Consider the following 27937-nt stretch of genomic DNA (forward strand, 5'->3'; position numbering starts at 1 on the left):
GAAAATGTTTGGGAACTCTAGAGATTACACAAATATACTAACATCACATTTTGGTCTCATCTCCCTTCCTGGGGGCTGAACAGTCTCTGGGATGCCAGATCTATGGGGAACTTGTTCTCATGATTTTTTTTCTCTCTCAGACTCAGGGACAGAAGTTGAACACACAGACCCCCAGATCTGGGAACTGGGATTAGCTGTGGTGGCAGGAACGGTGTGGAGACTTGAGGGCTGATTCAGCAGCCCCACTGCAGGGTTGGGGCTAGGTCCCCAGTGCCTGCCTTGTTGCCACTTCTGGTTTTATTTGATGCTGCAGGAGAAGGAAAGTGGGAAGAACCTTGCCAAGTCACCCACTTGCTCCTCGGCTGTGTTCCGCTTCACTTCCTCCTTGGCTTTCATTCTGATTTCATGCGGGGGGTATGTAGTACACAATGCCTCTCCTTAGGTTTGTGCCCAGAGTGCAATGAGGATGGCCTGAATTGGCCATCCCTTTAGTTTGGTTTCATGGGAGCCTGGGTTTGAACAGACTTCTCTCTGTGTGTGTGTGCATGTGTGTGTGTGTGCGTGTGTGTGTGTGTATGAGTGTCAAATGTGTGTAGAGACCTACATTCTAAGGCCAGCCTGGCTGATACAATAGCCACAAGGTACAAGTGGCTATTTAAATTAAAATTAATTAAAATTAAAGAAAATTAAAAATTTATTTCTCCAGTCACACTAGTTCCTAGTTACACATTTCAAGTGCTCAATAGCCACATGTGGCTAGTGGCTACCATATTGGACAGCGCTGATATAGAACATTGGTATCATTGAAGAAAATTCTATTGAACAGCACTGTCTGGAGGTGCCATATGAATAGGGAGCTGGAGAGTAAGGGTTGGGAGGTACAGGGTGTGTGTGTGTATTTGTGTAAGACCAAAATTGACTATTGTAAGTGAAGACTAGTGAATTTTGTGAAGAACAGATTCTTTTGCTGAAATAATGATTTAATATTGTTCATATATTTCAGTTAGTGTCATCGTGATTTCAAAGTTCAGTTGTCCTCCTTATTGAAATTATTTTGGTTTGGGGTCATCGTGGGAACTAAGCACACACTGTTTTCCTGAATGTGACACTGAGAGCTTCACTTAAAATCATGGGTTTTTACAAATATATATGACCAAAAGAATCTTCAAGCATTTCTTCATGTGGTATCTCCTTGATGTTTCTTCCCTGCCCACCATAGTCCCTGAGTTTCAGGCAAGACTATATCTCATTTGTCTCATGCAGAAAGAAAATCTATGATGGTTTCTGTAGATTTCTCTATTTTGATAGCAGGAGATTGCTTAATCATTCTCTAACACTCTTTCTTTCTTTATTTACCTCCTCTCCCTCTGAGGAAATCCTGAATCATGATGAACTTAAATGCTAGAGCACGTCTTCCTACTTCCTAAACTAACCCAACCGTGGAAAGAGAAAAAGAGCGACCTTTGAACTCTTACCTGGAAAGGTATAACCAGATTGACAGCTTCTCCAACTCTGCGGATATAGGTTTGCTTCAGGTGTCTTGGGATGCGAATCTTTGGAGGTTCTGAGTGAGGGTAAAATAGCACAATTTTGCAATCAGTATGGTGTCTGAAAATAGCCTTACAAAAGCAAAATGGCATGATACTCACCAGAGTACCCATGTGGTCATATCTCTGCAATAAAATCTGAGATGTGCCACTAACAGACAATGTATGGTAACTGGTTCAAAATGTGTGTGTGGTTTTTGTTTGTTTGTTTTGTTTTGTCTTGTTTTCTCTTCAAGCAGAGATGTTTTAACAGTTTGACTCAGCAAAATTTATCCCTGATATCCTTGGCTTTATTGCAACTTTGTATTTTCATTGTTGTAATAAGCCTAAAGCAACTTTATAGAAAAATACATTTTCTCTTAGGGCCTTATACATTCTATGCATACTTTTCATAGTTTCTTTCTCTCTTTTTTTTTTTTTTTTTTTCAGACAGAGTCTCTGTCACCCAGGCTGGAGTGCAGTGGCATTGCTCACCGCAACCTCCGCCTCCTGGGTTCAAGCGATTCTCATGTCTCAGTCTCCCACGTAGCTGAGACTACAGGCACATGCCACCACGCCTGGCTAATTTTTGTATTTTTAGTAGAGATGGGATTTTGCCATGTTGGCCAGGCTGGTCTCAAACTTGTGACCTCTGGTGATCTACCCGCCTTAGTCTCCCAAAGTGCTGGGATTACAGGCATGAGCCACCGCATCTAGCTAGTTATTCATAGTTTCTAACAGTGAGTATATTTGCCAGGGAACATTCCACAAAACATCTATAGGCACTACATTAGCTGGGAAGACTGTCCATTCTTCCTTACCAGAAAAAAAAAAAAAAAAAAAAAAATGTTAGCACCCAGCACTTGCTATTTAGGTGACTCTGTTGGAGTTTAACAGTAACTTTCTCCTTGTGTGACTATGGTGAAGTACATAATAGGCAACCCTGGCCCACTGTGTATTAATATTCATTAATTAAACATCATGAAGATACTAGAGCATGTCGCTGCAAATCCATCAGGAGCAGGGAGTCGAAGGCTCATAGGCTCACAGGGATGAAGCGGTTCTTCTTACTTATTTCCTCAAGTAAAAGTGGAGTTTCTATGCAAAAAAGTCACCTATTCATCCTCCAACTCAGTTGTATGGTGCTTTTCCTGGGGTAAACCATTGTACTGCAGTGTGCAGTCTAAGTGTTCAGACATACTTTGCATTTCATTGTCACACAAGTCTAGAAAAAAAACATACTCAAGAGCCAAGATTTGATGAAAGCTATTATTCTTATTCTTGTTTTGTTTTGTTTTGTTCAAGACAAGGTCTTGCTTTGTCACCCAGGCTGAAGTACAGTGGCGTGATCTTGGCTCACTGCGGCCTCCGCCTCCTGATTTCAAGCGATTCTCCCACCTCAGCATCCTGACTAGCTGGGACCACAGGCGTGTGCCACCACACCCAGCTAATTTTTGTATTTTTAGTAGAGATGTGGTTTTGCCATATTCCCCAGCCTGGTCTCAAACTCTTGGGCTTAAGTGATCCACCTGCCTCAGCCTCCCAAAATACTGAAATTACAGGCATGAGCCATCGTGCTCAGCCAAAATTAATTATTTTTATGCTTCATTAAGAACACTCTAAGGGCCAGGCATGGTGGCTCACGCCTGTAATCCCAGCACTTTGGGAGGCTGAGGCAGGTGGATCACTTGAGGTCAGGAGTTCGAGACCAGCCTGACCAACATAGGGAAACCCTGTCTCTCCTAAAAAACACCAAAAAAATTAGCCAAGCATAGTGGTGCATGCCTATAATCCCAGTTACTTGGGAGGCTGAGGGAGGAGAATTGCTTGAACCCAGGAGGCAGAGTTTGCAGTGGCCAAGATTGTGCCATTGCACTCCAGCCTGGGCAACAAGAGCAAAACTCCATCTCAATTAAAAAAAAAAAAAAAGAAAGACTCTAAGGCAAAACTGGCCCTTTTGTTTCAACTGTTGAGTGCATGGTGGTGAGGAAGGCAAGGTTGGCTAGTATTACTCCATGGCAGTGACTTGATTTCATGCCAAGGTATCAATAGTTTTACTCATCTTCATTTTTATACTATCAGTGCAGATGTCAAAACACTGAAAGGTACAAATAATGTATTCATAATATTATGAAAACGGTTCTGACCCTGCAGATTCATTAGAGGCACACGGTTGTTGCAGGGATTGTTTGCATGGTTGCATTAACATACTCTCTCTCCACTGTGAATAGGCAGCCCAGCCAGAGTTGGCTCCTGGAACCAGTAGAGGTTAACTAACTGGTCCTCAGAGTACCAAGATAAACCTGAAGGTGATCTCCCATATTGCCTGAAGAGAGCTGTTTTGTTAAGTTCTAACTACTAGGAAGCATTAACAAAATATCAAAGGAGTAACAACAAAATAGGAGGTTTCGAGAAAGAAAGTCAGTTTGAAGAAAAAAAAAGTGAACAATGTAAAATGGAATCTAAATTTTGAAAGCCTTGTCACCTACCTATGATTTCCTTCACGAGAATGGGCTGAGAATAGTACTTGGGCTCACTGGCACCAGCTGCATTAATAGCCTTCACACGCACAAAGATCTTTGAATCTGTCGGCAGATCTGTGATGGTGAACTTCGTCTTGTCGATCAGATCTTTGTTTGCAGGTAACCAGTTGTCAGCTGAAGTCCATAAAAGAAGAGGAAAAGAAGGAGGAATGCTGTTTAGTGAAAAACTCCAAATTAGTATTTTACTCATAATAATACATCATTTAGAGAGATTATGACTTTGGTCTGGACTCCGACTACAGGGGTGGACATTTTTCATATATTAAATAAAAAACAGCCTAAAATAGCTAACATAAATAATAGGAAAAATAAAGTATAAGCTTCTGCTGTTTCTGAAAAACCTCTTATTCAGCACGAAGGCATCTTGAATAATAGTAACTGTCCATAAGAAGTTTGTAACAGTTTTATTCCAATTTGGTTTTATAATGATTCATGCAATCATGATTGCTAGCCATCTATACACATTAAAGTTCAGAAAAACAGGAAAAGGCTATCTTTATGAATGAGAGACACTGACCTTTATAGTCATATCATACATTTTTATCTTGGTTGATTTACTGTTGTAAGACACTAACTTGGGTATAGAGAACCTGATCATATTTACTCACATTGATGAAGAGAAAAAGCTTGTATCACAAAGACAAAACACAGTTCATGGGCTGATACCTCATAAGGAGTTGGTAAAATTCTAACCTTGCAACCAAAATTGAATTTTAAAAGTTTTTGGCAGCTTGTGTACAAGAGAATTTTAACCCCGCATTCAGGCCTTACAAATGTTTCAGCATCTAAAAGTTAGTATGCATTTTGCCCACAGGAAGAAAGAGGACTTTGACCCCACATTATTAACTCACTGCTCCCACTCCCCCAACTCTAAGGATCTGTGTGTGTGTCTCTCTCTGTGTGTGTGTGTGTGTGTGTGTGTGTGTGTGTGTGTGTGGTGAGTATACTTCATGCTTGGTCATTCAATATTCCCAGAAACATTATAATATAGTAAGAAAATTTGAGAGCTTCACGGAATACTTTACCTGGCAGATCATACGCAGCCTCCCCATTTTCATCAGACTGTTTTGCTGACGTACCTTTGAGAATCCGTCATTAAAATTAATTAAAGACACCCACTTTCACACCAGAAGAATATCGTATCAGCAGTCAGCATTCTCTGTTAGTAAAGTATGCAAAGTGTGCAAAGAGATTTGTCCTCAGAGCAGTGACGGAAGAGACCAAACGGTGTTAGGGGGGTTCCTCAGGAGAGCACAGCCTGCTCTGTGCAGACTGTGGCTTCTGTCCTGAGGCACCTGCCACAGAGAAGAGGAGAGAAAAGAAAAGAGTAGAGGAGAAAGGAGGCTGGGATACCTCCAGCAGTGAGAAGAAGAGATAGAGAAGAACAAAGCAAGACCCTGAAGAAAACAGAGGAGCAGGTCCTGGAATCTGCAGAGGAGCAGCGCACAGTGAGACAGTCTATCCTTGTTCCTGTCTCTGCCACCCCATCAGGGGAGGATTCTCTTGGGTCCCCAGGAAACACAGTGCTCCCACAGTGGGGCTCCCTCATTCAAGACTGGGAGTGCAGGCCCTTGGGATAAGGCCAGCCCTGTTTTACCAGGGCCCAAGTTCTGAATAGAATTGGAGGCTGCCCCAGCAGCTAAAGAGGGAACATTGTCATGTTCCCATGACAATGAACTCTGTCAAGAAAACAAATTGAGCCCGCCTGGGTCCCTGCATCCCACATGGGTGACTCACAGGGTGGTCTTGGGCATACCCCACTGGTTTGAGATGATGACTTTCTCGGTATCAGGAGAGGAGTGGGGGCATCAGGGGCTGGACTGGCTGTCCATTGGAAACTTTGCCTCTCTCTTGTTCTAACCCTACCAGGATTATCAAGGAGAAGGGCAGGCAGCTAGAATATCCTGGCAGCTAGGAAGGCATGTGGAGAATAAAAATTCCTTATGTCTTTGAAAAAGAGACCATCTTTAAACAAATGGTCTGCTTGGGAGCTTCCGGGTTGGTATTTTCAGAGTCAAGAGACAGTGGATGAGAAAGTGAAAATAAGAGACTCAGAAAACATGCACAGAAGAGTGAAGAACTAGTAAAAGAGACACTTTCAAGAGAAAACAGGACAAAACAAGACCAGAGGGGGAACAAAAGCAGTCCATCTCTTCACATTGGAACCACTTTAATTGGGGAAACACAGACAAAGAAGATGGCATCCCAGGGGATGGGCAAGGAATTTGTAAGTTATTTAACACGTGAGGAGAATTTTTAAGAAAGGAAAGAACAAACTTGAGTGCAGAAAGAAAACAAAGAAGAGTAAAATATTGCAGGCATTAAAAAAATAATAACAAAACAAAAACGAGAGAAAGGCAGAGTCCAAAACAACACACGATCTTATAAAACGAAGAATTCTCTTACAGAATAGAACCTGACGTCTCTAAAAGCATTAAACACTATAGAAAATTAGTCTGGAGGACAATAGCCATTAAAAGAGAATGAAGAGTCGGCAGCCACATAAAGAAAATAAGGAAAGACTGCAAAGAGAAAGAGATACACGTTGTGAGAGAACTCCCATAGAAAGCTAATTCCAAAACATTACTCAGCAAAATATATACATGACTGTGTACATATACATATGTATTCACGGGTATACATATGTATCTACACAGACCACACGCAAAATTATGTAAAATACACTTCATTGTATTTTATCTAAGGTGGGTAACATCAAAATGACAGCCATCTATCATTTTGCTGTATCTTCTTACTTTTTAAACCTATCAGAAAGAAAAGAGTAAAGAATTTGCTCGATTCATACATACACAAAAGGTTTATGCTCAAAGGCCACATCTCACATAAGATTGGGATATTCTGCTGGCTGGACAATATAAAAAGCAGAATGGAGTGCTCATGACTTTTTAAAATGGGGCGGGGGGATGGAAGAGGAATAAACTGAAGTGCTCAAGAATTTACTTGTTGCATTAGTGACACTACCCCTTCCCTTGCTGGGTTAACCCTGGGAAGTTTCTGACCACGTTTCCACTGCTTTTGGTTAGTGGCTTTTTAAATCCTGGAAAAACCAATCATAGGACTCTGTGTGTGGAGCAGGCGCAAGAGGGATTGAGGGGTATCAGGGTACTTCATTGTCCCTCTCCTCTTCTTCCCTCCAGAACAGAGGTGAGCATTTCCACAGGTGTCCCAATCCAGGCACCTAGGATTTCTTTTTCAGTAGTTTTCTCTTCATAGGAAGTTTCTTCTCCATAGTAAGTTTCCTCCAGGGGAGGTGCACTTGCGTTCACATTCCTGATTTCCTGAATGTGCTTCGTAACCTCCTTCCTTCATTTGGAGGATCTATGTTAAAGTTTGGTGTCCAAAGAGTTTTCTTGGAGGTGAAGTCTTGGGCTATTGTTTGTGGAATTTGAATAAGTTTCCTGGGTGATTCTTTACCTACCATCATCTAGAATGGAGACCAAGTCCAGAGCCATTTTCAAATGTCATCCCTTTCTAGTTATGGCAAATAAGAAACCAAGAAACACAACAGGATTTTGATAAGTTTCACATTCTTTTAGTTTTCAGGTAATTCTGGCCCATACTTTCTTCTGTCATTTTTTCTTTTGCTATTATTTCTATCAGTGATTTTAAAAATTTATGGCCTTGTTTCTCTTCCCCTCCTAAATTAAACTGATTACATTTTTATATCCCCAACTCCTGAGATAACTTGCTGCTACGTATTGAACTTATTTCTTATATGCTCAAGGATTTAACGCTGCTTCCTTTAAAACTAAGAGTGGTTCTTAATTCATCTTATTTTTAGATGAAGGCAGGTGATGATCACTAGACAAATACGTAGTCTCCCTTTATTACCCAAAATAGGCCAATCTTTTGATAGTTAACTTCGGCTCAGTGTAGGTTTTAGAATTTCCAACTAGCTTCATCATAACTAGACTTTTATATTGCTGTGGTGCAATTCAATTCCGCCAGTTTAAGAAGTGGAAGTCCCCAAAGTTTTGTTACAATCTCTTCCTCCCATGTCTTAGTTCAATTATGGTGTCCAATCTGGCAGCCTAGTCAAGGTATTTTTGAGATACCAATTTATAAGCACCGAGTACTAAAAAAGGGCTTAGTTTGTATACATCTCAGAAGGATGACATTTGGCTTGATCTTATTTTTGTAGGAAGGTGATGCATTCTCAACAAAGAGAGACAAAAGAAAGGGAAGGGACATATCTCACCTATTGATGACAGTATTTGTTTTATCTACTGGTTGTACTTACATCCTTCAAAGCAATACTCTAGCACATAGCCATCTAAACCTGCTGCACCAATCTGGTCTGGGGGACGCCACTTCATCGTGACAGTCGTGTCAGTGACAGAGTCCACAGCCAGAAGAGTAGGAGGGCTTGTTACAGCTTAAAGATAAAAGAGACAGAAGAGAATAAAGTATTTACTACACAGCTATAGTGCAGGAACTGTGATAAAATCAATGGGGACACAAATAAAAATAGACACAAAAGCCCTACATCTTAATGAAATTCAATTAAGACACCTTGAGCGTGGTTGTGTGCAAGGCAAAGATCTAATCAATGTGAGAACTTTGGAAATGCTGTCATGTGTTTTTTCCAAATTGAGAAGCTGGTGTGGGAAGCTGGGAAGCCCAAGGAAGTTGAAGAAGGCAAGGTTCGGGATCTAATGATCTAGAGTAATTTTCCCATTGCTCTCTAATTTCTAAGTGCAAACTCTTGTATTACATTTTCTTTCCATTGAAAAAAATACCTCATTGCCATAAAATAATGGAGATGTCTTTTTTTTTTTTTTTTTTTTTTTTGCCTTCACTGAACTAACTTTTTTGATTTAATAGATAACATTTAAGGTGTGACCGTAAAGCAAAGAAACCAGTATCCAAGTGTAGCCTGTTGAACTGACCTCAATTTGTTTCAGTGATAGTTGTTTGCAATAAGCTGGGTTATATTAATAGGCTAATACCTTCAGAAGGGCAAATGGAGGGTAGTCATATGTCCATGGACTCAGCAACATGCTTTCAGTGGGGAATGGCAACCAGAGCCACCCACAGTTCGCAATGGAATTATGGTAATGAATTTCAGGACCTATGTTATGAAGCTATTCAACTTAACCTAACCTACTTTTTAATTTCTTAGACACACAAAATTGTCCCTAACTGTTTCAAGCTCCTGCCACCTACCACTCTAAGAAGTGTCCAGGCTTGTTCCAGCTAGGGATCAGAGAGAAAGCAGTCATACTCTGGGGCAATGATGCTCATGACAAAGACTCATCTCTCTTGACTTACCCAAAGGAACAAAAGGCCTGGAGGGCATACTGGGCTTGGAGATGCCGATGGCATTGACTGCAAAGATGCGGACCTCATAGGCCACACCTTCAATCATCTTCTTGGGCTCAAAAGTTGTTTCTTTGCAGAGATCAAAATTCAGCCTCATCCACCTGGAGCTTTGTTTCTTCTTCCTCTCAATAAAATATCCTGCAGGTACACAAAATGAAAACTCAGGTTTTTCCTTGGTCTCTGAAAATAAACTTTGTCAGATATTAGAAGTCCTTAAAATTTTGCATTTTGTCATCAATCTATGTGAAATAGTCATACGTGTATGTAAATATTTTTAACCTACCTTATTCCAAGAGAATATAAATATTAATATAAAATATAGATGAAAATAATGGGACTAAGAAATTAAAATTGTACTATAAAGAAAAGAAAAATGGATCACACATAAGTCAACCATAGCAACTTAGTCACTGTAGGTGAACAATATAATCAGAGCCAATGTAGTTGACTCTGAGTCCCAGCAAGGAAGATAAGAAGGGGGAAGTGACCAGTTTTGTGAGTCTCATTGTTAGCAAAGAGAAAAACTTCTCATGGCATAGGGGAAGCAAATGCTTCTAAGCATTTACATATTTTTTCTTTCTTTCTTTCTTTCTTTTTCTTTCTTTCTTTTCTCTTCTTTCTTTCTTTCTTTCTTTCTTTCTTTCTTTCTTTCTTTCTTTCTTTCTTTCTTTCTTTCTTTCTTTCTTTCTTTCTTTCTTTCTTTCCTTTCTTTCTCTCCTTCCTTCCTTCCTTCCTCCCTCCCTCCCTTCCTTCCTTCCTTCCTCCCTCCCTCCCTCCCTTCCTTCCTTCCTTCCTTTCTCTCTCTCTCTCTCTTTCTTTCTTTCTTTCTTGCTTTCTTTTTTTTTTTTTTTTTGACAGAGTGTCACTCTGTTGCCCAGGCTGGAGTGCAGTGGTGTGATCTTGGCTCACTGCAACCTTCACGCCCCCGGGCTCAGCCTCCGGAGTAGCGAGTAGCTGGGACCACAGGCGTGCACCACCATGCCCAGCTAATTTTTGTATTTTTAATAGAGGTGGGGTTTTACCATGTTGGCCAGACTGGTCTTGAATTCCTGGCTTCAAGTGATCCACCCGCCTAGGCCTCCCAAAGTGCTGGGATTACAGGTATGAGCCACCACGCTCAGCCTAATTATTTAATTCTAAAAGACATTTCTTTATAGACAAAATAATGTAGAATCAGACATTCACTGGCTAGGATAGTGGAAGTTAGCCTTATAGTTGCCGCAAAATTAGTGTGTATAAATGTCAAACAGAAAAGAAAACCGGCAATCAGAGGATATTCATCAGAGTTATTTAAATCTCGAGTAATTACAGAGCATCTCAACATATATATTTCATTTTGAATGCATAAAGTCACAGTAAAATAGGTTTGCTTCTAAAAGCAATATTTTAAAATGTGCTGTGTACTAAGATGGGTAAAGAGGACACAACTGTACTGGCAGTTACACAGACTAACCAACAGGCAGTTACCTAGGATTGGAGACCCTCCATCGTAGGCAGGAGGCTCCCACTTCATGATACACCAGTCATCTCCCACCTCTGTCACAGTTGGTGCCACTGGAGGATCAGGGAGGTCTGTGGCAGACAAAAAATAGGATAAAGTAAAATAAGGAAGAGGGAGTAGAAAAAAAAGTTAATAGGAAAATACGTTTCTTGGTGATAATCATAGAAACTGTTATTTCCGAGACTTTTCCATGTTTATTGAATTATGCTTATGATATGGTTTGGCCATGTCCCCATCCAAATCTCATCTTGAATTGTAGCTCCCATAATTCCCGCATGTTGTGGGAGGGACCTGGAGGGAGAGAATTGAATCATCGGGGCAGTTTCCCACATACTGTTCTCATGGTAGTGAGTAAGTCTCAAGGGATCTGATGGTTTTATAAGGGGAAACCCCTTTGGCTTGGTTCTCATTCTCTCTCTCTTGCCTGCTGCCATGTAAGACATGGCTTTCACCTTCCACCATGATTGTGAGGCTTTCCCTGCTACAAGGAACTGTAAGTCCATTAGACCTCTTTTTCTTTATAAATTACCCAGTCTCTAGTAGGCCTTTATCAGCAACGTGAAAACAGACTAATACAAGTTAGTAACTAATTTGGGCAAAACTTTGTGTTCAATATGGGATAAGGGAAGATAAGCCCACCCCTCACCCCAAATAAAAATAATGATATCTTGGCCGGGCGCGGTGGCTCAAGCCTGTAATCCCAGCACTTTGGGAGGCCGAGACGGGCGGATCACGAGGTCAGGAGATCGAGACCATCCTGGCGAACACAGTGAAACCCCGTCTCTACTAAAAAATACAAAAAACTAGCCGGGCGCGGTGGCGGGCGCCTATTGTCCCAGCTACTCGGGAGGCTGAGGCAGGAGAATGGCATGATGGCATGAACCCGGGAGGCGGAGCTTGCAGTGAGCTGAGATCCGGCCACTGCACTCCAGCCTGGTCGACAGAGCGAGACTCCGTCTCAAAAAAAAAAAAAAATAATAATAATAATAATGATATCTCAAACCAGTGTCCCAGCATTACAGAATAAGCCCCATGTGAAACCCAAAACTCTCATTCCTTGCCTTGAAAAATGTTAACCAAGAAACTATTGTCTAAATGTTGAATATGGTTGTTGTGGTAGTTGTAGTTGTTTTTAACTACAAAGTGAACTTCCAGCAGAACTGAATCAAGGAGTTTTACAAGACTCAAGACGTTGGCTGGTAGAAATCCAAGTCAGAAATGGCAAGTCACAGTATCTTGTAAGTATAGTTTGGTGTCTGATAAAAATGACCTTAGTTTTTGGTCAATTTGAAATATGTCATTTAAGGAGAAACTAAAGTGAGAAGAGAAGAGCATCAGACCTTGGAACAGTAGTAATCTGCTAGACTCATTTTACTCAGTTTTGGGCTTAGGAAAAATGCACTTAGATAGTTGTCTAAGGACCAAGGCAGAGCTTATCCCTCTGTAATGATTGTGATGTGAGAAGTTATTTAGCAACTGTGTTTCAGTGATGTTTAAAGGGCACCAAAAGGGAATATGACTTTGCAGAGCTAATGACCAGCAACCCCAAATGGCTGACCTTAGCTATTCTTCCTCCAATGATAAGTCCTCTAGGCAAGAAAAAAAAGAAGACAAAGGAAAGACAAAGGAAGGAAATGGAAGGGAAGGACAAAGAAGGAAAGTCTACTCTGAATCTTGACATGTCAACTTGATTCTAGAAGTGTGTTTACCTGGAGGACTTACCCACAACTTTAATCTTGATGCTTGCATGTGCCTCTCCAGCTTCGTTTTTCAGATTGATGTGGTAAACACCAGAGTCATCTCTTTCAGCTACATCAATGACCAGAGTGCTGCTATCAGGGTAAGATTCTGCCCTTATCCGGCCACTGCCTTCCATAATAGCCTAAGAAGGAGAGAAACAAAATGTGGCATGATTTACACACAAAAAAGGGCTACTTCAGAGTGTCTTATAAATTGAGGAATTGAGCAGACTATACAGTGTAGACTGTATAGATTATATAGTGTATTTGGCAGACTATATAGTGTAACTATACAGTGTTCATGCCTATTATATATTTTCTCAGTTTAATTCTTCCCCAACTCTAATGACAAGGTGTTATCATACCATCTTACACATAAAGAAACTGAGACTTATCTTGCTCAAGGTCACACAGGTAGGAAGTAGCAGAATTGGGATTTGATCCCAAAGCCCACTAGCCACCAACTTTCCCAAGAGAAAATTGGAGGGCTAAAAATACAAGTGCAGAAATGTCATTCTAGGAGAGGAGGCCCTGTCTATGAAATTAGAAACCCTCAAACTCCTATCAGCAAGTAAATAATGATTTGTTCATTTTCTTAGATGTTTGGAAAATTTTAAAATACTGAAAAGGATTGAAGAAGGCTGCAAGGCCAATTTTCCACTTTCTTCTTCTAGCAAAAATATAAAAGAATAAACATCTAATTCCCAAAGTAAAGACAGAGTGAGGTTGAACCTCCTATTATATTTTCTTTCTTTTATTTTCTTTTTCTTCTATTTTTCACTTTTTTTTTTCTTCTTTCTTAAATGTGAAATTTAAAGCAGGATTACATTCTTCTGATTCCCAGGTGCTATCTTCTATAAGACAATAAATAGCCAATATACAAAGAGGAAAAACAGAGAAGGTCAAAGTAATTTAGAATCTGGTTATTTGCCACTAACTACTAGGTAAACTCTCTACTCTTTTGTGTCTGTATTAGGACTCATAAGTCTTCAACAACCTAAGATTGTGATCACAGTAAGAATACCTGAAATAATTCTCTAATTCTTCTATTTTGTAATAGAACAAAATTTCCTCATATCAGCCAAATTCTAATGTAAGATTATAATAGATGTTCTTGTTTGTTTTTATTTTTTATTTTTCTCACTCCCAAAGCTAATCCATCTCCTTTCTTTTTAATGTGAGGAAAAAAGTTTATATAGGCTCACGTTACACTATCATCTTCAGTTTTCTATATTTTGTTTTGTTGGTTTGCTTGTACACCATAATTTACATAGAGCAAAATTCACACTTTTTAGAAATATAGTTTTATGAATTTTGACAAATTTGTGTTACCACCACGGTCAAGATATAAACCATTTCCATCACCTTCAACGTGGCTCCAAGCTCCTTGGCAATTAAACTACACCCTACACCCTGGAACCACTGGAACCACTGGTCTAATATCTGTCCTTCGTTTTCCTTTTTCCCAAATGCCATATAACTGAATCCAACAGTATGTAGCCTTTGCCTCTGGCTTTTTTCTTAGCATGATACTTTTTAGATCCTTCCTTGTTGCTGCATGTATAACTAGTACATTCCTTTTTATTGCTGAGTAGTATTCCATTGTATATTCCATGTGTAGTTAGTTCATGTATGTACCAACTGTGGGTTTGTACAATTGGACTTTTGGGTTGTTTCTAGGTTTTGACAATTATGAACAAAGCTGCTAAAAACATTCATATACAGGTTTTTGTGTGGACATGTGTTCATTTTTCTTGGATGAATGACTAGACATAGCATCATAGAATTGTATAGTAAGAATACATTTACTTTATTAAAAACCACCAAACGATTTTCCAAAGAGGATGTACCATTTTGCTGGTACATTCAATTTGGAAAAGTGATGTATGTACCTTTCATTGTTCCATATCCTTGTCAGGACTTGGAATTGTCATTTTTAAAGTGTTTTGGTTTTTCTTTTAAACTCATTAAAATACTTTTTTAGTATACTTTCTTTCACTTAGCATAATTATTTTAAGATTCATCCATGTTTTTGTATATATCAGTATTTCTTTTTATTGTATGAATAAATATAGTATTTATTGTATGAATAAAAAGTAGTCTGTTGTATGAATATATTAAAATTTGTTTATTGATTCACCTGTTGATGGATATTTGAGTTGTTTTCAGCTTTTGGATATTACAAATAATGCTATTATGAACACTTGTTGTTCTGGTAGTTTTTTTATTGTTGTTGATTACATTGAATTTTTTACATTGGTAACCATGTCATCTGCAAATAAAGACAGTTTTACTTCTTCCTTTCGAATATGGATGTCTTTTATTTCTTTTTCTTGTCTGGTTGCTCTGGCTAGAAGCTCAAGTATGATGGTGAATAGAAATAGTGAGAGTGGGCATATCTCTCTTCTTTCTGATTTTAGAGGAAAAGCATTCACTTTTGCATTGTTAAGTAGGATAATAGTTGTAAAATTTTTGTGGGTGTCTTTTATCATGTTGAGGAGGGTCTTTTTACTTCCTGGTTTGTTGAGAGATTTATATTAGGAATGGATCCTGGATTTTGCCAAATGTTTTTGCTGTGTCTACTGAGAGGGTTGTATTTTTTTCTACTTGTTCATATCATGACTTATATTAACTGATTTTCAAATATTAAACCAACTTTTGGATTCCTGAGATAAATCCTACTTTGTCATGATATATTACATATTATTATTTTTATATATTGTTGGATTTGATTTGCTAACTTTTGTTTAGAACTTTAAAATCCATGTTCATGAATGATAATGGTTTGTAGTTTGCTCTTCCTGGAATGTCTTTGTCTGATTTTACTATAAGGGCAATACTGGCCTTAAAGAATGAGTTGGTAAATATTCTTATTCTCTCTTCTTCAATTTTGGGGAAGAGTTTTTGTAGAATTTGGTATTGTTTCTTGCTAAATGTTTGTTAGAACTGTCTAGTAAAGTCATCTAGAGCTGAATTTTCTTTTGTGAAATGTTTTTAATTACAAATTTCTTTTCTTTAATTGTTATAGGGAAATTTAGTACTGATTTAGTAGTATTCCGCAAGTCTAATATGTGATGTGTTCATAAATATTTTCTTTTTTGTTTTTGAGATGGAGTCTGGCCATGTTGCCCAGGCTAGAGTGCAGTGATATGATCTCAGCTCACGGCAACCTCTGCTTCCTGGGTTCAAGCAATTCTCCTGCTTCAGCCTCCTGAGTAGCTTGCATTACAGGCACACACCACAATGCCTGGCTAATTTTTTTGTATTTTTAGTAGAGACAGGGTTTCACCATGTTGGCCACGCTGGTCTTGAACTCCTGACCTCAAGTGATCTGCCTGCCTCGGCCTCCCAAAGTGCTGGGACTACAGGTGTGAGCCACCACGCCCTGTCATAAATATTTTTTAATTTACCATATGGTGTCTTTGATCCATGAATTATTTAGACATATGTTGTTTAGGTTCCAAATATTTGGGAATTTTTCCAGATATCTATTATTGATTTCTAATTAATTCCATTGTGGTCAGAAAACATAGCTTGTATGACTTGAATCCTTTAATATTTATTGAGAATTATTTATGGTCCAGAATATGGTCTATCTTGTTAAATGTTCCATGTGTGGTTTAAAATAATACTCATTTTGTTTTGTGCAGTGGAGAGTTCTATAAATGACAATCAGTTCAAAATGGCTGGTGGTATTGTTCAAGTCTTCTAAACCTTACTGATTTTCTGTCTTCTTGTTCTATTAACTATTGAGAGAAGAATATTGAAGTCTTAAATTCCTCGATTTCTCCTTGCAATTCCCTCTTCTTGCCATTTATTTTCAGCTTGTCCCATCTGTTCTTTGTGCTTCTTTTTCTGCCTTCTTTTGGGTTAAATATTTTTATGATTCCATTTTATTTCCTTTGTTGATTTATTAGCTATAACTCTTTGTTTTATTATTTTAGTGGCTTCTTTAGGGTTTATAGCAAACCTCTTTAACTTTTCACAATCTACCTTCAAGTGATATGACACTTCATGTATATATTACAAACAGTCCCTGACTTACGATGGTTTTAACATACAATTTTTCAACTTTATGATGGTATGAAAGCAATATGCATTCAGCAGAAATTATACTTTGAATTCTGAATATTGTTCTTTTCCCAGGCTAGCAATATGCAGTATGATACTCTCTCGTGATAGTGGGTGGCAGCAGCGAGCCTCAGCTCCCAGTTAGCCCATATAGCCATGATGGTGAACAACTGATCTCCATAGTGTACTGTGTTGCCAGAAGATTTGTCCAACTGTAGGCTAATGTAAGTGTTCTGAGCATGTTTAGGTGGGCTAGGCTAAGCTATGATGTTCAGTAGGTTAGGTGTATTAAATGCCTTTTTTTCTTTTTGAGACAAGGCCTTGCTCTGTCACTCAGGCTGCAGTGGCTCACTGCAACCTCTGCATCCAGGGTTCAAGAATTCTCCCACTTCAGCCTCCCAAGTAGCTGGGACTACAGGTGTGCACCACCACACCTGGCTAATTTTTTGTATTTTTGGTAGAGACGGGGTTTCACCATGTTGGTCAGGCTGGTCTTGAACTCCTGGCCTCAGGTGATCTGCCCACTTCTGCCTCCCAAGGTACTGGGATTACAGAAGTGAGCCACTGCGCCCAGCTGCTTTTTCAACTTATGATATTTTCAACTTACTATGGGTTTATCTGGTGCAACTCCATCATAAGCCAAGATGTATCTGTAGAAGAAATTTATAGTAGTACACTTCCCTTTTTACCTTTACTAATTCTTACTTCTATTTCTTCCCTACTGAACTTGTATATTTGTTGTTACAAATTTCATGTATACTTATGTTATAAACCCTATAATGCATTGTCATAATTTTTGTTTAAACAGTTTTCTTTTTAAAATACTTAAATATTAAGAAAAAATCTTCCATGTTTATCCATGTAGTTACTATTTCTGGTGCTCTCTTTGTTCTTTTGTGAAAATATTTCCAGCTGGCATCACTCTCCTTCTAACTTTAAGGATTCCCTCTAACATTTCTTGTAGCGCAGTTCAGCTGGTGATGAATTCTCTCAATTCTTGTATATGTGAAAATAATTTTACTTTGCCTTCATTTCTTAAATTTATTTCTACTGAGTATAGAATCCTAGGTTGACAGGTTTTTTTTTTTTTTCTTTTCCAGTTCTTTAAAGATGTTGCTCCTGTTTTCTCACTGGCCATGCTTCCAGAGAAATACGCCATCCTTGCCTTTGTTTCTCTTTACTTAATATGACATTTTCCTCTATCTGCTTTTAATATTTTTCTTCATCACTGGTTTTGAGCAGTTTGATTGTGATGGATCTTGGTGTAGTTTTCTTAATGCTTCTTGTGCTTAGGGTTTTTTTTTTTTTTTTTTTTTTTTTTTTTTGAGACGGAGTCTCGCTGTGTCTCCCAGGCTGGAGTGCAGTGGCGTGATCTTGGCTCACTGCAAGCTCCGCCTCCCGGGTTCACGCCATTCTCCCGCCTCAGCCTCCCAAGTAGCTGAGACTACAGGCGCCCGCCACCACGCCCGGCTAGTTTTTTGTATTTTTTTTTAGTAGAGACGGGGTTTCACCATGTTAGCCAGGATAGTCTCGATCTCCTGACCTCGTGATCCACCCGCCTCGGCCTCCCAAAGTGCTGGGATTACAGGCTTGAGCCACCGCGCCCGGCCGTGCTTAGGGTTTATTGAGCTTCTTGCACCTGTAAGTTCATAGTTTTTACTAAATTTGGAAACACTGTGGCCATCGTTAATTAAATATTTTTTTTTTCCTTCTCCTTGGGGAACTCCAGTTCTGTCCTGTCTTTGGGGACATATATTTGACCGCTTAAAGTTCTCCACAGTTCAATGATACTCTTTTTTTTGTTTCCAGAAAATGGAAGAGGAGGAAATACTCCTTCTCCAATTTTCTTTTGTTTTCATTAATAAACTTAATTTTTTAGAGCAATTTTAGATTCACAACAAAATGGAGTGGAAAGTGTAGAGAGTTTCCATCTATCACATGTCCCCACACATGCACAACCTCTCCGACTATTAACATCCTGCACCATGGTGGTACATTTGTTACAATTGATGAATCCATGTTGATACATTATCATCACCCAAATTTCACAGTTTTCATTAGAGTTCACTTTTGGCATTGCACATTCTATGGGTTTTGACAAACGTATGACATGTATGCACAATTACAGTATCATACAGAATAGTTTCACTGCCCTAAAAATTCTCCATGCTTCACCTGTTCATCCCTGTCTTCCCCCCAGCCCCTGGCAACCACTCATCTTTTTACCACCTACATAATTTTGCTTTCTCCAGAATGTCCTATAGCTGGAATTAGGCAGTATGTAACCTTTTCTGACAGGCTTCTTTCACTTAGTAATATCTATTTAAGGCTCCTTCATGTCTTTCTTGGCTTAGTAGCTTATTGCTTTTTAGTGCTGAATAATATTCCATTGTCTGGATGTACTATAGTTTATGAATTCATTCACCTACTGAAGGATATCTTGGTTGCTTCTAGGTTTTGGCAATTATGAAAAAAGCTGCTGTAAACACTTGTGTGCAGGGTTTTGTGGGGGCGTAAGTTTTCAACTCATCTGAGTAAATATCAAGGAACACAATTGTTGAATTGTATGGTAAGAGTGTGTTTAGTTTTGTAATAAACTGTCAAACTGTCTCCCAAAATAACTGTGCCATTTTGCATTCCCATCAGCAAGGAATGAGAGTTCCTGTTGCTCCACATCCTTCCAAGCATTTTATGTTCTCAATGTTTTGAATTTTGGCCATTCTAATGCGTGAATGACATTGTTGTTTTAATTTGTAATACCCTAATAACATGAGACATTGAACATCTTTTCATATGCTTACTTGTCATCTATATATCTTCTTTGGTGAAAGGTGTTTTTTCAGCTCTTTGCCCATTTTTCAATCAGGTTTTTCATTCTTTTATTGTTGAGTTTTAAGAGTTCTTTGTATATTTTATGTAATGATTCTTTATCAGATGTGTCTTCTGTAGCTATCTTCTCTGATCTATGGCTTCTCTTCTCATTCTCTTGACGTTGTCTTTTGCAGAGCAGATGTTTTTAATTTTAATGAAGTCCAGCTTATCAAATGTATTTTCCACTAATTGTGCCTTTAGTGTTGTATCTAAAGGATCATCACCATAACCAAGGTCATCTAGGTTTTCACCTATGTTATGTTCCAGGAGTTTTATAGTTTTACATTTTACATTTAGGTATATGATCCACTTTGAGTTAATTCTTGTGAAGGATATAAAGACTGTGTTTGCATTCATTGTCAGTTGTTCCAGCATTATTTGTTGAAAAGACTACCTTTGCTTCATTGTATTGCCTTTGCTCCTTTGTCAAAGACCAGTTGACTATATTTATGTGGGTCTATTTCTGGGCTTTCTATTCTGTTCCACTGATCAAGTTTTATGTTCTTTTGTCAATACCATGCTGTCTTGATTATGGAAGCTTTATAGTTAAGTCATTAAATTGGGTATTATCAGTCTTCTGAGTTTGGTCTTATCCTTCAATATTGAGTTGGCTATTCTGGGAGTTTTGTCTCTGCATATAAAATTCAGAATCCATTTGTTCATATCCACAGAATAACATGCTTGGATTTTGATTGGAATTGCATTGAGTCTCTAGATTAAGTTGGGACATCTTGACAATATTGCATCTTCCTATCCATGAACATGGAGTATCTCTTCATTTATTTATTTTTTCTTTGATTTCTTTCATCAGAGTTTTACAGTTTTCCTCATATAGATTTTGTACCGATTGGATTTATACCTAAGTGTTTCATTTTGGGGGGTATGAATATAAATGGTAATATGTTTTTAATTTTATATTCCACTTGTTTATTGCTGGTATAAAGGAAAACAATTGGCTTTTGTATGGGAACATTGTATTATCCTGGAACTTTGCTATAAAGTATTAGTTTCAGGAGTTTTTGTATCAATTCTTTTAGATTTTCTACACAGACAACCATGTCATCTGTGAACAAAGACCATTTTATTTCTTCTTTCCCAATTTGTATACTTTTTTTTTTCCTTTTATTGCATTAGCTAAGCCTTCCAGTACGATGTTAAAAAGCAGTGGTGAGAGGAGGACACTCTTGCCTTATTTCTGATCTTGGTAGGAAAGCGTCAAGTTTCTCACTGTTAAGTGTAACTTTGGCTGTTGGATGTTTTTTTTTTTTGGTAGATTTTTAAAAATCAAATTGAAGAAATTTCCCTCTATTTTTATTTTGCTGAGAGTTTTCTTCATGCATTTTGTCAAAGATTCTTTCTGCTTCTATTGACATAATCATGTTATTTTTCTCCTGTAGCCTGTTGATGTGGTGGATTACATTAACTGATTTTCAAATTTTTAGCCAGCACTATATACATAGACTAAGTTCCCCTTGGTCCTGGTGTATAATTCTTTTTATACATTGTTGGGCTTGATTTGCTAATGTTTTATTAGGATTTTTGCATCTACATTTATGAGAGATACTGGTCTGAAATTTTCTGGCTTTGGTATTAGGATAAAGCTGACCTCATAGATTGAATTAGGAAGTATTCTGAAAGAGATTAAGGCACAATTTCTGTTTTAAATGTTTGGTAGAATTTACCAACAAACCCACTGGTGCCTGTTGCTTTCTGTTTTGTAAGTTATTAATTATTGATTCAATTTGTTTAATAGAGATAATCCTTTTCTGATTGCCTATTTCTTCTTGTGTGAGTTTTAGAAATTGTATCTTTCAAGGAGTTGGTCCATTTCAACTAGGTTGCGAAATTTATGGGCACAGAGTTGTTCATAATGTTCCTTAACTATCTTTTTAATGTTCATAGGATTTATAGTAATGTCCCTCTTTCATTTCTGTTAATTAGCCTTGACTCTTCTTTTCCTACTTAGCCTGGCTAGAGGGTTGTAAGTTTTACTGATATTTACAAAGAACCAGCTTTTGTTAATTTTCTCTATTAATTTCCAGTTTTCAATTTCATTTATTTCTGCACTAATTTGTATCATGTCTTTTATCTGCTTACTTTGAATTTAATTTACTCTTCTTTCTCTTGTTTTCTAACATGGAAACTTTGATTACTGGTTTTAGGTCTTTCTTATTTTTAAATATATGCAATCATTGCTATTAATTTCCCTTTAAGCACTGCTTTTGCTGCAACCTAAACATTTTGATATGTTGTATTTTCATTTTCATTTAATTCAATATATTTTAAATTTTCTTTTAAGATTTCTTTTTTGAAGTGTGTTGTTTAATCTTCAGGAATTTGAGGGATTTTCGGCTATTTTTCTGTTACTTACTGATTTTTGGTTTCACTTCTGTGATTTATTTATTTTTAGTTTAATTAAATTGTCCCTGACAGCAGATATTGTATGACTTCTATTTTAAAAAATTTGTTAAGGTGTTTTTATGGCCTAGAATGTGTTCTATTTTGGTCAATATGCTATGTGTTCTTGAAAAGAATGGGTGATCTGCTGCTATTGGATGGAGTAATCTATAGATGTTAGTTATACATAATAGATTGATAGTGCTGTTGAATTCAGCTATGTCCTTACTGATGTTCTGTCTGCTGAATCTGCCCATTTCTGATAGAGGGATGTCAGAGTCTCCAACTGTAATAATGAATGCCTCTATTTTTCATTGCCGTTCTATCAGTTTTTGTCTCATATATTTTGAGACTCTAGGTGCATACATGTTAAGGATTATTAGGCCTTCTTGGAGTATTGACCCATTTATCATTATGTAATGCTCCTTTTTAGTCCAGATAAATTTCTTTGCTTTGTAGTTTGCTTTGTCTGAAGTTAATATAGTTACTCATACTTTCTTTTGTTTAGTCTTAGCACAGTATGTCTCTCTCCATCCCTATACTTTCAGGGATGCAACTTTATATTTAAAGTGGGTTTCTTATAGTCAACATATCTTTGGGTCATGTTTTTGCTCTACTCTGACAATCTTGGGCTTTTAATTTGTATATTGGACCACTGACATTTAAAGTAAATATTGGTATTGCTGGATCAGTATCTGTCATATTTGTTATTATTTTCTATTGGTCGCCCTTCTTCTTTGTTCCTATTATTGTCTTCTACATTTTTTTCTGCCTTTTGTGGTTTTAATTAAGTATTCTATGTGATTTCATTTTCTCTCCTTTATTAGCATATTAATTTTACTTCCTCTTTTTTAAACTTTTTTAAGTGGTTTCCCTAGTTTACAATATATATTTACAATTAACCCAACTCCACTTTCAAACAACACTACAGTGGTTCACAAGTAGTGCACGTACTTTAAAATAATGAAATGTCCCTAATTCCTCTCTCCCATTTTTTGTATTATTGCTGTCATTCATTTCACTTATATATAAAAATACATAAATATAATTATATAAGTATACCTAATGGAATACATTGTTGCTTTTATCATTTTGAACAAAATGTTATTGGTTAGATCAACTGAGAGTATGAAAAATGAAAAATAAAGTTTATTTTACCTTCACTTATTCATTATCTTATACTCTTTCTTTTTATGTAGATCTGAGTTTCTGACCTATATTATTTTCCTTTTTTCTGAAGAACATATTTTAACATTTTTGGCAAGACAGATCCATTGGCAACAAATTCCCTCTTTGTTTGTCTGAGAAAGTCTTTATTTCTCCTTCACTTTTGAGAGAGAATTTCAGAGGGTACAGAATTCTAGGTTAGTGGGTTTTCACTCCGAACACTTTCAGTGTGTCACTCCACTCTCACTTTTCAGCAGCTTGCCCTGTATCTTCAATTCTCTGACATATCTAAGAGGAGTTGCTAATTTTTCAGATTGTCCAGCTTTTTACTTGTTGTTAGGATAGAGTGGCAACTTCTAAGTTGATTACATGCCAGAATGAAAATTGGAAGTCTAACTGATTCTTTAAATTATTTTGGACTTTTTCTCTTGCACTTCATTTTGGATCATTTCTATTGCTATGTCTCCAAATTCACCTGCAATGTCTAATTAGCCATTAATTCCATCTACATATTTTTTATCTGAGACATTTTAGTTTTCATCTGTAGGTGATTTGATTTGGATCTTTTTATATTTTCCATTTCATTTCACTTTTTTCACTTAATTTTCTCTATTTAATTCAAATGAAGAGCTTAACATTTCTCCACCTAACTTTTTGAACATATGGAATACAGTTAAAACAACTATTTTCATATGCTTGACTGCTAAATCTAATTTACATGTGAGATCTGAGTTGGCTGTAACTGACTTTCCTCCTCATTTTGAGCTGTGTTTTCCTGCTTATTTCTCTACCATGTTTGACTGGATGGCAGAACATTGCTAATTTTGCCATGTTGGGTGCTTGATATTTTTGTATTCCTATATAAATCTTGAGCTTTGTTTTGAAATGCAATTAAATTATTTGGAAATTGATTGAATCTTTTAGGCTTGTTTTTATGACTTATTAGGTGGGTCCATGACAGTACTCAGTCTAGGGTTAATTATTCCTGCAACCGGGGCAAGGCTTTCCCGAGTACTCTACTCAATGCACTGTGAATGATGAGGTTTTCACGTCTAGCTAGGAGGAACAGGCACTACTATTGGCCTTGTGTGAGTGCCAGTCCACTTCTCTTTAATCCTTTCAGATATTCCTTTCTTGAATCTTGGGTAGTTTCCTCATAAATGTACACTGATCTTTGCTGAATACTTGAGCGTGATCCTCTGCCGAGCTTCAGGGGGACTCTCTGTGCAGCTCTCTCCTCCAGTATGCATAGTATGTATCCTATGAACTCTAGCTGCCTTGGTGTCCTTGTGCAATGGGAGTCCTAAACTTAGGGAGTCCACTGGGTTCTGTCCAGCTTTTTCTTTCTTGTGCCACTGCCTGGATACTCTTTTATGGCAATAAGCTTGAGGCAATTATAGGGCTCACTTCATTTGTTTATCATATTTCATAGTCACTGTCTTTCACGATCTGATGTCCAGTGTCTTGAAACCCATTGCTCATATATTTTGTCTGTTTTGGTGGTTATTTCAAGTGAGTAAGTAAATCTGGTTCCTGTTATTCAATTATGGTTGAAAGTAGAAGTCTCACTCTGCTTTTTATTATTTTATTTTATTTTTAACATTAAAAAATATTTTTGAGATAGAGTCTCGCTCTGTCATCTAGCTGGAGTGCAGTGGCGCAATCTCGGCTCACTGTAACCTCTGCCTCCTGGGTTCAAGCGATTTCTGTGTCTCAGTCTCCAGAGTAGCTGGAATTAGAGGCAAGCACCACCATATTTGGTTAATTTTTTTGTATTTTTAGTAGAGATGGGGTTTCTCCATGTAGGCTCAGGCTGGTCTGGAACTCCTGGCTTCAGGTGGTCTGCCTGCCTCAGCCTCCCAAAGTGCTGGGATTGCAGGTGTGAGCCACTGCACCCGGCCTCATGTCTTCTTTTTAAATGTAACTTTTTTTTTTTTTGCTTTTATTTTTGTAGAAAGCCACAGAGTCACACATGAGCTGGCACTACTCCACCATTTCACCCTCACTTGTCTTTCTCCCCATCATTCACTTTGCCCCAGACATGCTGGCTCTCCTTCTGTTCCTCCAACACATCAGGCTCATTCTCTCCCCTTGGCCTTTGCACTTATAATTGCCTCCATATGGAAATCTCTTCTCTTTGATCTTCGCATAACGGGTTCCTTGTTCTTCACAGAGGCTGCCATTGACTATGCAGTCATTTGTAATTGTATCATTCTCTTTTATTATCTTCTTGTACTTATTACTATCCAAAGTGACTTTGTTCATTTATTTAATAATTCATTTCCTTTTTCATCCCCCCAATTTCAATTAGAATAAAAATGAGGCTTTCTTCACTGTGCATCAAAACATGCTTTGCTACATAATAGTCAGAAATATGAGAAGTCAATGAATGATGATCAGATTTACCTGAAAATCAGTCATCTCTCTTTTTCAAAGGAATTACAACTGTACTGTACTGCTGTACATTTATGCGTTTTCTCCCTTCATCTGACTAATGGAGGGCAAGGGGTGGGGTAGGCAGTGTGTATGCATATGTGTGTGTGCATGTAACTGTGTGCAAGCATAAAACAAACCTTATCTGCCCGGCTCCAAATGGCTTTAGGAGGTGGTTCTCCACTGATGGGGATCTCAAGACGAAGCTTGTTTCCTGCAATCACTGTCACTGTATTGTCAGCATCAAGACCATCCAGGATGATCTTAGGAGGATCTAGAATATTCAGCATAGTCTTTGTTATCAGACGGTCATTTCTGTGTGAATATCTGCACTAATGTTTGGCTGTATGATGGTAGTAACCAATATTTTATCTGATCAAAAAGAATATAAGAGAGGTCAAGATAGTTGGTGCCCGGCACCTTGCAAAACCATTTTATTGTAAGGTGTTGGTATAAGTCACCAATCTTTCTGATTGGTGATTAATACCAATGGATGTATTTTTCCTTAAATGTCACTTAGTTTTGAATATATTATAATTCCATGGTAAGCAAAAGCAAACAAAAAAGAACACAACTATGTAATGACTTATTTTATCTACTCACCAATAACACGAACTTTGGCAGGCAGAGTAACATTGTAGGCATCAGGTGCAAATACATAATCACCTTCATCTTCAATGAGGGCATTGGCTATCACTAACTTGTGTATCCTAAGGAAACAAGGAAAATGTATTTCTAAGACTGCAAAGATCTAGTTTATATATGACCCAAACTGAAAAGACACTTGGCCTTTATCTGATTAACTTCTGTAGTGCAGGAGAGAGAGGAAGAAAGAGAGAGAGAGAGAAAGAGAGAGAGAATGAAGGAGAAGCCTTAATTATCCTATTTATTGATTCAAATTAAATCTTTATTTTGGACTATAAGGAATTATCTCCACAAATACAATCTGCTTATTGTATATGCAGAGTCTATTATTCTTTTTTTTAATCTCATAGCTTTAAAAAGGCTAAAATAGAACATATCAATAGTGCTATACTTTAAGATTCAAGAGATTGCCAAGAATAATCTTGATTTTGGCTTTATATTCCAAACCCTAAGAACAACAGCTCTTAACTTTATTGGGGTCACAAACCAGTGGATCTCTAATGGACACTCTGAATCCTTTCTGTGTAAAAAGTATGTATTTTTATATACACAGAATTTTCTCACAATTTCACAGGAGTTATGGGGCTTCCTAAAGTTCATTTATGATATCCTAAAAGCCCATGAATTCAAAGTTAAACTCTTGCCTTAGATCTTTGCCAGATTCTAGGATATTATGCCCCCTACACAAATAAAGATTTGTGGGAAGGCATTGTGACACTTATTGGTTAGACATAGTTAATCCATTTGATCAGGTCCTCAATTAGAATTCAGTATTTTTCCTCTAAATTCATGTTGATTATTTATTTTAGAGACAGGGTCTCTCATTCTATTTCCCAGGCTGGAATGCAGTGGTGTGATCTCAGCTCACTTCAACCTCCCCCTACTGGGCTCAAGCCATCCTCCCACCTCCCAAGTAGGCCACCACACCTACTAGGCCACCACGCCTGGCTAGTTTTTGTGTTTTTTGTAGAGACAAGGTTTTGCCACATAGCCCAGGAGCTCTTGAACTTCTGAGCTCAAGTGATCCGTCTGCCTCGGCCTCCCAAAGTGTTGGGACTATAGGCATCAGCCATGGTGCCTGGCCTCTAACTTCATGTTTAGATGGAAAAAGGGTCAATGGATTTTGAATAGACAAAGTACTGTAGTGTGAGGTACAGATACAGGATTATGAGTAGGACATGGTGTACAACAGAGAAATCACACCTTCTTGCTAGTTGGAAGCAAAGAATCAGGAATAGATGATCTCCCTATGGCTACCCTTCAAACACCCTCACCAAATATGTAATTAGAAAACGGAGAAAGTAGAAAAGGGACCAAACCTCATTTGTGGGTCACCTGACTCACTTACCTTCCCTTGTGAACCACCTTTAGACGGTCACTTTCCTGAACAGGTAGGCCATTTTTAGTCCATTTTCCTGTTATGTTTTCAGAGATTTCACACTTCAGGCAGATTTCTTTTCCAAGATTTACAGTCTGATCAGTCAGAGGTGTCAAAATCTTCAGAGGTTTCACTGTAGAAATGATAGACCATCACAAATGCAAGCCCAAACTCCCGACAGGCCAAGATGGCGGCATTTCACAACGGTATAGTGAGCTCTACTACAATGTGTGTTTTGAAAGTGAGAAGTTGTACCAATGCAATTAATATATTACGGGATAATTTCACATTTGATTATGTACAATTTCATTTCTTAGAAAAAC

At 37.9% G+C, this 27937-nt stretch overlaps 1 protein-coding gene across 7 annotated transcripts in view; it reads right to left on the minus strand.

The window, feature by feature from the left end:
* Positions 1-27937, minus strand: part of LOC105493834 (myosin binding protein C1) — a 99910-nt gene that overhangs the window by 14228 nt on the left and 57745 nt on the right. For 6 of the 7 annotated variants that reach the window (XM_071071247.1, XM_071071244.1, XM_071071245.1 and 3 more), the window contains 9 exons: positions 27585-27747; positions 26195-26301; positions 25732-25865; positions 12636-12795; positions 10880-10984; positions 9362-9550; positions 8331-8465; positions 4016-4183; positions 1476-1564 (listed from right to left, as the gene is read on the minus strand). In XM_071071247.1, the coding sequence (XP_070927348.1) occupies positions 1476-1564; positions 4016-4183; positions 8331-8465; positions 9362-9550; positions 10880-10984; positions 12636-12795; positions 25732-25865; positions 26195-26301; positions 27585-27747 (1250 nt within the window). Of the gene's footprint in view, positions 1-1475; positions 1565-4015; positions 4184-5094; positions 5149-8330; positions 8466-9361; positions 9551-10879; positions 10985-12635; positions 12796-25731; positions 25866-26194; positions 26302-27584; positions 27748-27937 lie in introns of all 7 variants that reach the window. The other variant, XM_071071248.1, reaches the window with a different exon arrangement.

Source organism: Macaca nemestrina, chromosome 10, assembly GCF_043159975.1.
Source record: "Macaca nemestrina isolate mMacNem1 chromosome 10, mMacNem.hap1, whole genome shotgun sequence".
In the NCBI taxonomy this organism is placed as follows: domain Eukaryota; kingdom Metazoa; phylum Chordata; class Mammalia; order Primates; family Cercopithecidae; genus Macaca; species Macaca nemestrina.